The sequence below is a fragment of the Phasianus colchicus genome, chromosome 12 (assembly GCF_987193195.1).
Source record: "Phasianus colchicus chromosome 12, bPhaCol1.hap1.1, whole genome shotgun sequence".
In the NCBI taxonomy this organism is placed as follows: Eukaryota; Metazoa; Chordata; class Aves; order Galliformes; family Phasianidae; genus Phasianus; species Phasianus colchicus.
This window is the reverse complement of record NC_143447.1, coordinates 20,754,220-20,766,337: the sequence shown is the minus strand read 5'-3', so window position 1 is coordinate 20,766,337 and position 12,118 is coordinate 20,754,220. Positions and strand designations below refer to the sequence as shown.

Genomic DNA, 12,118 nt, shown 5'->3' with positions numbered 1-12,118 from the left:
TCAAAAATAGTGCCTCTCTGAGCAACAAAGCATGGGCTAAAGAAAAATGGCTTAAACCCTAAAGAACAAAGTTAATTCTTCCATTTCAGGTTACAGAAAGGACTAACGTGAAACAGCAGAATGCAGAGACAGTTTAGCATTATCTCCAAATTAGCACGGGACATCACACGAGAACAGCTTCAATTTTAGCAGCGGTCCAAACTGAGGCAACAGCAAGGCTGTGTCCTATGCTACAACATACTTGATCTCTTCCTGCAATGCTGTTTGGAAAAGCCGCAACAACAGATATTCCTCTCTCTGATTGGACGCATAGTTATACAGCGTGAAGATGACTGAATCCATGAACTTTGTGGATTTGTTTTGAGGCATCTGAAAAATCAGCTTGGCCAAGTATGTTGGGTTAGTCTAAAACAAGAAGAAATATTACTTAGTGCATGTGTCCACAAAAGCCAATGCCACAAAGAACAACAGTGCCTCAACACTGCAGTGCATAAGTACAGACTGTTCCAATACATGTAAGCATCTATGGCAAGAGGAGTGAATGAAAAGCTGCATACCTGAAGTAAGTAGAAAAGATGCTGATAGGCTTCCAGCTTTTCTCTCTTCTCTTTGCTCAAAGCTTTCAAACCTCCCTTTTGCTTGTTCAGCATCATCATGTCAGAGAGTTGTTCCTTGTTCTTCTTGGTAAGCTTTTTGCTATGAGAAACGACATCCTGCATAGAACAGAGAGGGACCGATTCCACATTTAAATAACGTGCAATATTGGAAGAAGTTGCACATGCTACCGCTTTCTTATATGTGGATAAGGCAGTCAAGGTTCATCAGGAGATAACGAAGTGAAACATTATCTGTTATAGCAGTGATTTCTGTTTTGTCCCCAATTCCTGAGATTGTTGAGGACCTAGAAGGACTAATTGCTTTGAGTAGGGATTACTATCAGAGCTGGTAGCGTCCTGAAGATGCCTGAAAATGCCTTTCTTTCTGTGCTTGAAGCCCCAACCCCTGTTTTCTATTTTGCTGACTCACTGCCTCCACATACTCTGATAACGATGATACTTTTTGCTGCCAGCATCAGCACAAGAGTTGGAGCCTTCTTTGGTACTGACTTTACTGCCATGGTTCAGGTTTTATACAAGGTCAAGCCTAGCGCCACGCTATTCAGGACCAAAGGAAAAGGTGACCAGAACTTCAGCTTGAAAAAAGAAAAAGGCACTGCTGTATTAGCAATGTTGTTGTTCTTTTGTGAAATCAATCGTTAGCAAAGTGACAGAGGGGGCTTCCATCAGCCAACAAACACCAAGCGGCCTGAGTACATTTCCTGCTCTAAAATCACCCCTCCCCTCTGATACAGCATGCAGAATGTGAGAAATTAAGGTGTGCAAGTTCGTGACTAATGTAACCACAAGTAAACAGCCAAACAGTTCTCAAAGCCTTCAAGCATACAATCTATTGCTTTCCCTTGGTCCAGAGTGGGTTCTTTTCTGGTGTTGTTTTTAAAAACGCTTGAAGTCTTGATGTTTCTTCTGCAGTCATCTTTCTAGGGATACATAATAATAAGTGGAACAGTTAAGAACTTACTGGGAGGAAAACCTCTAAGTCTGGGTGAAATATTTTCCACTGAATCTGAATAACTGAGATCCAGGGTCAGGAGCTCCTCGTGCTAATTACCATTGGTCTCAATTCACTCTGTTGGTCTCCCAGCAGTACATTTCCTACCTGCAGTGTAATTTTGTTTTTCACTAGCAGTCCAATCTTGATGTCCATGAGATTGAGGTCATTTTCAAGCTGTTGATTAGATCGGATCAAGGTTACAACTTCCTCACGCAGTTTCATTAGCTCAAGCTCCTCCTGAAAATCTTGGTCACTCTGATCGAGCAAGTGAACAAATTTCCGAACCACAGCCATAGGTGGGTTTTCAGCATTAACTAAAAATAAGTGACAAGACATTAGAGGACAGGAAACACAAATTAATGCGTGTGTTATCTCTGTATAGATAGCATGTCAAGCAGCAGCCAGCCCAGGATAAAATTAACACCAATGTGCTTGAATAACTTCTGACAGTATCTGGAACTTCTTGTATGGAATAAATTATGACAGAAGTCAACGCTATAGAGTAAAGTAAGTATCAGCTATGGGGAGTCCACCTTGCTGAACTTACCCCAAAATCTGTGCTCCTATTTCTCAGCAACAAAAGTACTACCGTGAAAAGCATTTTCACAGAATTACAGAGTGTCAGGAATTGGAAGGGACCTCAAAAGATCATCTAGTCCAATCCCCCTGCCGGAGCAGGAACACCTAAATTAGGTCACACAGGAACATGTCCAGGTAGATGCTGAATGTCTCCAGAGAAGGAGATCCCACAACCTCTTTGGGCAGCCCATTCCAGCGTTCTATTACCCTTGTAGTGAAGAAGTTTTTCCTCTTATTTATGTGGAACCTCCTATGTTCCAACTTGCACACGCTGCCCCTTGTCCTATCATTGGATGTCACTGAGGACAGTTTGCCTTCATCCTCCTGACACTCAGGACCTTCACATATTTATAAACACTAATGAGGTCACCCCTCAGTCTCCTCCAAGCTAAAGAGATCCAGCTTCCTCAGCCTTTCCTCATGAGGGAGATGCTCCACTCATCAGGGCAGAGTAGAGGGGAACCACTCCTTCTCATACACCCCAGGATGCCTTCTTGGCCACAAGAACACAGTGCTAGCTCATGGTCCTCCTACTGTCCACCAGGATCCCCCTGATCCCTTTCCCCTACAGTGCTCTCCAACAGGTCAGTCCCCAACCTATTCTGGCACCCAGGGTACCCAGGTCTTACTCTTGCCCAGATGCAAGACTCTACACCTGCCCTTGTTCTTTTTCATTCAGTTTCTCCCCACCCAACTCTCCAGCCTGTCTAGGTCTCACTGGAAGGTAGCACAGCCTTTTGGTGTGTCAGCCACTCTTCCCAGTTTTGTGTCATCAGCAAACTTGCTGACAGTGCATTCCATTCCCTCGGCCAGAGGGAATTTTTCCTTCAGCCACCTATCTATCTAACTACCTACCTACTCTTTGCACCACTTCATCCCAACTGATCTTCATAACTGTCTTGATGTTGCAGATCTCACTAACAGTATTCTCTTGCAAATAGAGATTCAAAGCATATTAGTTTTATTCTTTTGGCCATACTTACTGAGGGTTTTGTAGTCTTCTCGTGCTTTGTTTGCTCGGATAAAAGCTTGAATTTTTATAACATCATTTATCTAGAATTGAAAAGAAAACCCAGCCACTTCAACTTGTTAAGAGAAGAGTAAAAAAAAAAAATGTCAGATACTGAATTCATTTAACAATCTCTTACGTGGTCTCTGAAATATTGCAGGCGATCTCTGTAACGCCTTCTGGCTTGATACATTCTGGTCATTGACTGAATCTATGGAAAGAATCCCAAAGCAGGTCAGATAAAAGACTTTTCCACAAATATTGCTACTAAAATGTTAACCAAGAAAAAAAGAAAAAATCAGAGAGCCTTTGCTACCTTCACTACTTGGTCCTTGTGTGCTCGTAAGTAATCCAAACGGATTTGATATGCCTTCCTCTGTTTATAGCCACGCCACTGGGACTGAAAACACATATAAGAGAAAGGGGCACTTTTCAAACTGAAGAGCAGTAATTACTATTCTACGCTTCTTTCTGCTGCTCAGTTTCCACTTCCCTTTGGCTGAATAAAATGTAACAGAGACATGCTCATCTTACAAGATATATGCAATAAGAGATATGCAGTGAAGCTTTAACTATTTCTTTCACCACCAGCTGTCATTGTGAGGGACTTACCACCACCCCCCATGAAGAGCGTGGGCCTCCAGAAACACAGCTAGAGAACAAATGTTTAACTGAACAACCAAATTCACCATCCACTTCACAATTCCGTCTTCAATTCTCCAAATCCACGGACAAATGGGAACACGAAGGGAAGTAATTCATATATAGTGATTCTCAGGGAGAAGGAAATGCCTTTCAACAATTTGCAAAATGAAGAGAAGATAATTGTGCATGGCAATTGTTTGAGTTGAACAAAACCAGTCAATAAGCGTGCACAGAGAGAGCAACTGACAAGTACAAGTTTCAAACGGAATTAAGGGGATTTCATACCTGGATGCAAGTAATGGCTGGAACTTGTTTCTTCAAAAAACTCATTCTGGAGTTGAATTCCTGACGAACAAGATAGCCTCGACAACAAGCCTGAAGCTTCACAATCAGGTTCTCATTGGCCAGCCACAACTGCTCTCGGTTGTATGCTGCCGTGACTCCAGATATAGTGCTCTAGATTAGCGTTATGGTAGGAAGAAGAGCCATGAAGAGAAAACAGAGATGCAAAAATGAGATGTTACACAGCAGCTTCTGTATTATGCTCAAGAGAAACTTACAAGTTACTTTTTGGTAAACAGCAACACCACAGTCTTGTTCTGATGATAAAGGTGTACACATTTTCCACAATTGGACAAAGAGGTGTTGACGTGCAAAGGTAGACAATGAACAGTGAAAAAAGCTACAAAGCTTGTTAACATTACTACTGTGGTGAAACACTACCTCTTAAAGTTGCAATAAGGCCCGAAATAGTGGCAACTTCAACTTAAAGAGAAAAAGAGAATGTACTTTACCTGTATCTCCTCCCGTGACAGCTGTGTGTCATTTTGCACAAATTCAGCCGGTTCATCCCATCCTCCCTCTTTGGTCCTCAGGTTATGATAATAATGATAGCCTCCTCTCACCCAGTGTTTCACCCATTCACTGCCATTGCCTCCTAAAATCAGAAATGGTGGTACAGTGAAAGCACACGTGTATCTTCCTCACGTACAAACAGTACAAGAAGGAAATGCATGTAGAGGCTCCTTCCTCCAAGCAATAGAAGGAATGCCTGAGACTCCAATGAACTACCACAAGAACTACCTAAGCCTATATAATACCTATATATTCTACAAGTGGAGAATATTTCACTGTTAACTTTTTAATTTCCCCCCTACCTTTTTTTTTTTTCCTTCCTTTAATAAAGACTTCAGTTTACAAGGCAGCCTCAGTTTCCTATAACATGAGATTCTAACAAGATATCCATAATGCAAGACTTCTCCTCACAGGCTTTTTTCCCTCTCTGGTTTCCATTCTATGGGCAATAATCTTGAATTTACTGCACTAACAGTTAGCTATTTGGGGTTCACCTGTTGCCATTTTTCTCCTTTTGACTTCTGCCAACTCTCGTTGGTACGTCTCTGCACATTCTGGAGTGACTCCATACAGCCCCACATCTGGTGAGCGCAAGGCACTCAGGGTATGGCTGGTATCTCCGTGATCTACTGCTTCATTAATGGCCAGAATTCCTAAGGAAACTTCAACAACACAAGGAGGCAGGTTACCTGGGCAGTCAGGAGCTCAGTGACTCACAACAAACTTAAGACAGCAAGGCAATGTGCAAGTGTACACAAATACTTCACTGTATTTATATATAAAAATACTGATTAAAAAAAGACAACTTGGTGTACAACAATCTTTTTAGTACAGAGTGTGCATCTGTATATGGTACAGTGTCTGACAGCACATAAATTTTTGCTCTCTTAGTCCTACTATAGTGCTGATTTATCGACAGTATTTCTCTACAACATTTTATCCATTCATTCAGCTGTACTCTGACAACACCTGTAGTTAAGGCAGTTTCTTCTTGCAGAGTCCTGTCACAGCGGACAATTGACTCAAAAAGCACCTTTCCAGTGACTGCACCATTCCTAGCAAGAACAGCAACCTGAACAAAGAACAGTTTATCAACAAGATAAAGATGAGGAAAGAGCTAACCTAGGGCTACTCCAGAACTCTGCTGCAAACACAGTACAAAATCGACCACAGGAATCTCACTGACGCAATAAACACAAGATTTGTTCACAACAGTCATTTTCAGCACCGAGTAAGTGTCTGTTCACATATGGATAGGTAAGGGCATCTGAAGATCTTATTCAGGCTCAAAGAAACATACTTTAATCCTGCTTTTGACCAAATGTTCTTTGGCATAGTCCACCTGCCAACTGCACTGATATGTATTTTTGTCTGCACTTAGTTCAAAAAAAAAAAAATAGTTTGAGAAATATTTCATAGAATTAAGACAACTGTACAACACAAATGAAAGCTAAGATGTACCAGAACTGTGCACATGAACATCTTCACACTTGACTACCCAACCACAGACAGATATAATTATCCGCAAATGTCAAACAATTTGACAGAGATTCAGTAGGTATCCCTGCCAATGAAGTAACACAGTCACAAGCACAACTGAAACAATGACATATCTTTCCAGAAAGATATAAAAAACTGAAATTTAAAGACTGTGACATTCATTGTTGAAAGAAAAAAACATCTACACCTACCTGAAGCAAACATTTGTATTTTAATTTCCTTTGCATGTTTACATTTCTTGCTCATATTCTTTCATTTGGTAACAAATATCTGGTTGATAACGGCAATGAATCACAGTATTTGCCACAATACTTACATCTCTGTGACTCTTCAGTGTCCTTGTTAGCCCTCTGAATCCCATCCTGAATTTCATCGAGCCAAAGCACAGCTGTTTCATCCTGAGTGTCCTGAAGAGAGTACGATGAGGAAAGTATTCGCAGCATGAGGAAAAGAGTGTCACTGGTTGTGCAAAATAAAACCACCAGTTCTGAGCAATTGCAGTTTCAAGGGATACAAAGCATTTCAGTATCTTTCTAGCCAATTTCAGCACAAGGCCATAACGTGCATTTGTTACTAGCAGAAGCAACTACAGCATTACCAGGCCAAAACACTTTTTAGGAAAAGGAACTCCCACCAAGAAATTTCATCAATGGTATCACTCAAACAAACATCAAGACATCTCAACACCATGATTAGTGGGTTAGGTTAGTCCTAAAGCTATATTTGCAAATAGCATATGCCTTTCCAAGGAACACAAAAAAAAAAATCACAGAACAATTTAAGATTGAAAGGGACCGCTGAGCTCATCTGGTACAAACCCCTTGCTCAAGCAGGGACACCCAGAGCACGTTATCCAGGACAGACCATATCCAGATGGCTTTTGAACAATTCCGAAGAAAAGACTCCAGTACCTCTCTGGTCAACCTCTGCTACTGCTCAATTACCTCCACTGTAAAGTGCTACTTGATGTCTAAATGGAACCTCCTGAACCCCAATTTGTACTCAATGCCTCTTATCCTCAACTGCATCCTCACTTCCAGGTTTTCATATACACTGAAGAGATTCCCTCCAAGCCCTCTCATCTCTAGACTGAAGAGTCTCATCACCCTCAGCTTTCCTCTCTGGAGAGGTGTTCCAGTTCCTCAGGCACCTCAGTGGCCCTACGCTGGCCTACCTCCAGTACATTCATGCCTCCTGTTTGGGGGGGGCAGGGCAGAACTGGACACAGTACAGGTGCAGCCTCACCAATGCCAAGTGGAAGGATCACCAGTCTACTGAAGCCTTACAGACAGCACAAGCACACTGCTGACTCACATTCACTTTGGTGCCTGCCTACCAGCACTCCTAGGTCTTTTTCTGAAAAGCTTTTTTCCACTTAGGTGGACACAAACAGACTAACAAAAGTCCTTTCACAGTACAAGGCTGAAAAGAGTTCTTAAGGGAAACTTATTAAGTGGAAATGCATGTACATGAGCAGCAACTAAAAACTGATGGGTAACTAACACTACAGCAGGCTGCTCTTGTCCCTGTCCACAAAAGTTTGCAGATTTCTGTACCAGCAAATCAAAAAGCACTATATATACTGGAGGTAAATATGAATATACAACAGTAAAAGCATGTTTCAAGTCTCTGTTTTAACAGACCATTTGCTGTGGAGTACTGATCACGCGGTATCTTATTTTTTGGCTGAAGAAACCTAATTAAATAATGTTACATGCAGAAATTTTCTAAGAGAAAAATGTTTAGCAAGCCCCCAAATACACATAATGAACAATGGTCCAGCAGCTGCCAAGCACAGCTCCTCCACACCCACTGTTGCTTCCTGGAGGTAACTATGGAAAGAAATCTTAAGAAGCAATTGCCATCCCTCTAACAACTCCTGCTGTACAAACAGGACACAGGAAATATTTACTTCTGACATGGATTAATAATCACCCTGCACAAAGAGCCACTATATTCCTGTATTAAGAGTCCTAGGGCAGGACTCAAAATTAACATTTCCTTACATACCCTCCACATTACCCACTGCTTTGGTTTGAAACTTACATCCCTTTAACAAATTTTATCTGAATGTCCAAGGAGTGCCATGACTTCTTCAGCAATGTAGAAATTCCTGTCTGGGGTAAGGTGGGAGACTTAAAGGAACAAACTCTTGGACTGTCATCTCTACCAGCAGTCATCAATCCAAAGACTATCAAAGCTGTCTGATCTTTCCCGTGCATTTACTGTCACAGGCTTCCCAGAAGGTACATACGGTGTAACACATTACAGGATAAACGCTTCTCTCACTGCTCATCACATGAGATATACGCATCATACACCAGCTTCCCTCCTTGTGCTGATCCCTCTGAGTCCGAAGGTACAGAAGTCACCAGCTAGTAAGCAAGTTGACTCAGGATAGCAACTGTTCTACCCACAGTGCTAGTCTGTACCACGATTTCTGAAACTACTGCCATGTTGCAGGGAGGAGCCCTGAATTGAACATATGCCTAAATAAGGTAATTTCACATCAACTGAAGTTACCAATCCAGCCTGGCAGAAGCTTACATGCACACTACGAAGAATTCGTTATTTCATTCTGACTCAGTAGGAGGAAATGCTTCAGCACAAAATGGGTTCCTCAGGAACATTAACCCTTTCAGGGCCACTGAAGAAGCTGCTTAGCTATTTGCATCACCAGTGCAGTTTTCAGACATTGCCACCATGAAGGTTTATACTTAGTCAAAAAAAAAAAAACACAAAGCAAACAAACATACAAAAAACCACCAATGTTGAACACAGTATCATCTCAGTCTCTATGCTAAAATCCGTGCTGGAATTAGAACAATGAGCTCCACAACTGAAAAGATATTACAAAAAAAAAAAAAAAAGAAATTGAGCACTCTTAGGCAACTGAAAGGAAGCATACCTGCTACTCTTTGTAAGTATAAGGAAATAAAACAGCATCCCACTCATCTACTAAAAAAAAAAAAAATCAGTAGAACGTACACCACCCACAGTGTTTGTTTCATCTTTTTTCCTAAACCAGTAAGGTGAGATCGCTCTCTCTCTCTCCATTTTCACCTGTACATATAAATCAGTTACTCAAAGTGGCAACTCCATACAAGTCAGTAGAAGACCTTGGCTACCACAACAGACAAAAACCATGCAAAAAATACAAAGCATCTGTAGTGTCACCTAGTGAGTGACAGGCATCCATACATATTTTGCTAGAGCATACGTTTTCTATTTTCCCCTCCTGAACAAATTCATCACCTAAGTTTTTTTTTTTTCCTATTTTTGAAACTTTATTTTTGCTTTATGTACCTACACCTATAGATACATTTAACAAGTAACACTAAAAAAATGTGAGACTGAAGGAGACTTGCATTTGGAAATTCAGAACTATTAGAATAAACACCGTCTTCTTACCAAAAAAAAAAAAAAAAAAAAAAAAGAAACTTACCACATCTCCTTGTATCTCCAAAAAGAAGGTACATATGCCATTCTGGACCTAAGATTATCTAGAGCAATCCATCTCAAGCAGTTAATATCTTTAAGCCCATCTCTGTAGTTCACAAAGATTCACGTGTTATACCTGCATATCTCTTTCCTTCATACAGAAGGATCCAAACTGGCCAGGTAAGATCAGCTGACAGCATGTAGTGTTCACCCTTTCATTTCCAGATCTGTTTCCCAGCTTTTAAGATCAGGAATGCCCTCAGTACACAGATGCAAAGGCTTTTTGAGAGGTGCTTTTAACTACACCCACCTGTGCTTTCTCTCTCTTAGCCCGAAGTAGTGTGTCCTGATAATGCTGAGCTACCTTTGGGGTTACACCCTCCAGTTTTGCTGCAGGAATCTGTAAGGCTTGCAGAGTTTTTTTGGTGTCTCCTTCATCCAGTGCTTCATTGATAAGCCCAATTGCCAAAATCCCTAGAGAGAAAGGAATAGAAGAAGAAATACAAAGATCCAATCTTTTACCATAATCATAAAACTGTGCTTTGGAAGAAGAGTACTATTAGCACTAAACCAAATGCCAGCTGAGAATAGCAACATTTCTATTAGTAATCATTTTCTACTAGTAAAGAAAGCAAGACTACTTCTCCACCTTAAAGAAGCCACACGTTTCTGGACATGGTAATAAATAAAGCAAAAAGAAAAAAAAAATTCCTCGGGGACCACATGAATGGACAGAACTGAGTTCTTCAACATGTAGCTCAAATCCACTAGAAGAGAATTATCAAATCAATGGCCAGGGTTAGTAAGTTACAAGTTTTCAAGATGTTGGCTCCTTCAGAATAAAGCTCTTCACACAAAGCTAAAGATTTGCACAGAACGCCATTCAAAAATACATTACCTTCATATTTTAAATATCATGATTTATTGGATGCATTTAGTATTAGCTGTATTACAAAAGATGGGGGTGCATCGAGGACAGCGAGGACTACAGTTCAACTAAATAAAAATAGACATAAATAGATAGCTTATAGTTAGCTAAATGTGAACAAAGCCTGAGTCATACATGCCGAACCTACAGCAAATCACAAAGTAATTTTGGTTGGAATTGACATCCAGAGATCATATGATTCAACTCCTTGCTGAAAGAAGCAACAATTCAAATCACAGTTTGATAGTTTAGAACAAAGATCTTTTAGAAGAAAGCAAAGAGCTCAGAGTAGATACAGCTTTAGTTAAAATACCCAAAGACTGCAGCTTTTTCTTCTGCACACAGTAGGAGAATCACAAAGTGGAACGTTTTATAGTAGGAACTGCTATTTGCATAGAGCAAAGATTAAGGAAAAATATACACTAAGGACACCACAAGAACCAGGATTGCTAAAAAGACAGTATGATTGCTGTAAAAAAGCACCATTTAAAGGTACCATTTAACTAACTATACTTTTTTTTAATGACAAGGTCACCTATGCATTTTACCTAGAAAAACCAGTTGATGGCTTTTTGGATTTCAGTGAAGTTTACAGCACTGTTACTCACAGAATCCTGGACAAAATGTCCAGCATACGACTAGACAAAAACATAATGCAGTAGGTGAATGAGTGCCTGATGTGTCATGCCCAAAGTGCTATAGTAAACAAGGTCACATCAGTCTGGCAGTCAGTTACTCCAGGGGTTCCCCAGGGCTCTATTTTAGGGCCAATTTTATTTGATGTTTTCATAAAGACTTGGATGTAGGACTAGAAGGTTATGAGCAACTTTACTGACAACACTAAATTGGGAGGAGCTACTGAATCTGTTGAGGGTGAAGAGGCCTTGCATAGAGATCCTGAGAAATTAGAGAGCTGAGCAATCACCAACTGCAAGAAATTTAGCAAAAGCAAGTGCCAGATTCTGCACCTGGGAAGGGACAACCCTGGCTATACATACAGACTGAGGGAGGAGATGCTGGAGAGCAGCCATGATGAAAGAGATTTGAGGGTCTTGGTTGACAATAAGTCAAATACGAGTCAACAGTGCTCCCAGGTAGCCAGGAGGACCACAGTATTCTGGAGTGCATCAAGCACAGCACTGCTAGCAGGTCAAGAGAAGAGGACTGTCCTACCCTACACTGTATTGCTGTGGCCTCATCTTGAGTACTGTGTACAGTTTGGGTCACCACAGTATGAAAAGGACATAAAACTATTAAAAAGTGTATTAAAAAGTGTCCAAAGGATGGCTACAAAGACAGTGTAGGGTCTAGAGGGGAAGACATATGAAGAGGGGCAGGCACTGAGGGGCAGGCACTGGCAACCAACAACAGAACCCAAGGGATCAGCTTGGAGATGTGACAGGGGAGATCTGAGTTGGATTTCTTTTTCCAGTGGTTAGGCACTGGAACAGCTTCCCTCAGGGCAGTGGTCATAGCAATGAGCTTGCCAGAGTTCAAGAAGCACTTGGACAATGCTCTCAGACATACGGTCTGATTTTTAGGTGGTCCTG

The 12,118-nt window shown here is 41.1% G+C and overlaps 1 protein-coding gene across 3 annotated transcripts in view; it reads right to left on the bottom strand.

Annotated features, from left to right (window-relative positions):
• Positions 1–12,118, bottom strand: part of IQGAP1 (IQ motif containing GTPase activating protein 1) — a 53,799-nt gene that overhangs the window by 22,954 nt on the left and 18,727 nt on the right. For all 3 annotated transcript variants that reach the window (XM_031587990.2, XM_031587991.2, XM_031587992.2), the window contains exons 15-25: positions 9,951–10,114; positions 6,516–6,606; positions 5,194–5,361; positions 4,639–4,781; positions 4,130–4,300; positions 3,516–3,599; positions 3,339–3,410; positions 3,174–3,243; positions 1,717–1,925; positions 558–713; positions 242–405 (exon numbers count right to left, since the gene is read on the bottom strand). In XM_031587990.2, the coding sequence (XP_031443850.2) occupies positions 242–405; positions 558–713; positions 1,717–1,925; positions 3,174–3,243; positions 3,339–3,410; positions 3,516–3,599; positions 4,130–4,300; positions 4,639–4,781; positions 5,194–5,361; positions 6,516–6,606; positions 9,951–10,114 (1,492 nt within the window). The remainder of the gene's footprint in view (positions 1–241; positions 406–557; positions 714–1,716; positions 1,926–3,173; positions 3,244–3,338; positions 3,411–3,515; positions 3,600–4,129; positions 4,301–4,638; positions 4,782–5,193; positions 5,362–6,515; positions 6,607–9,950; positions 10,115–12,118) is intronic.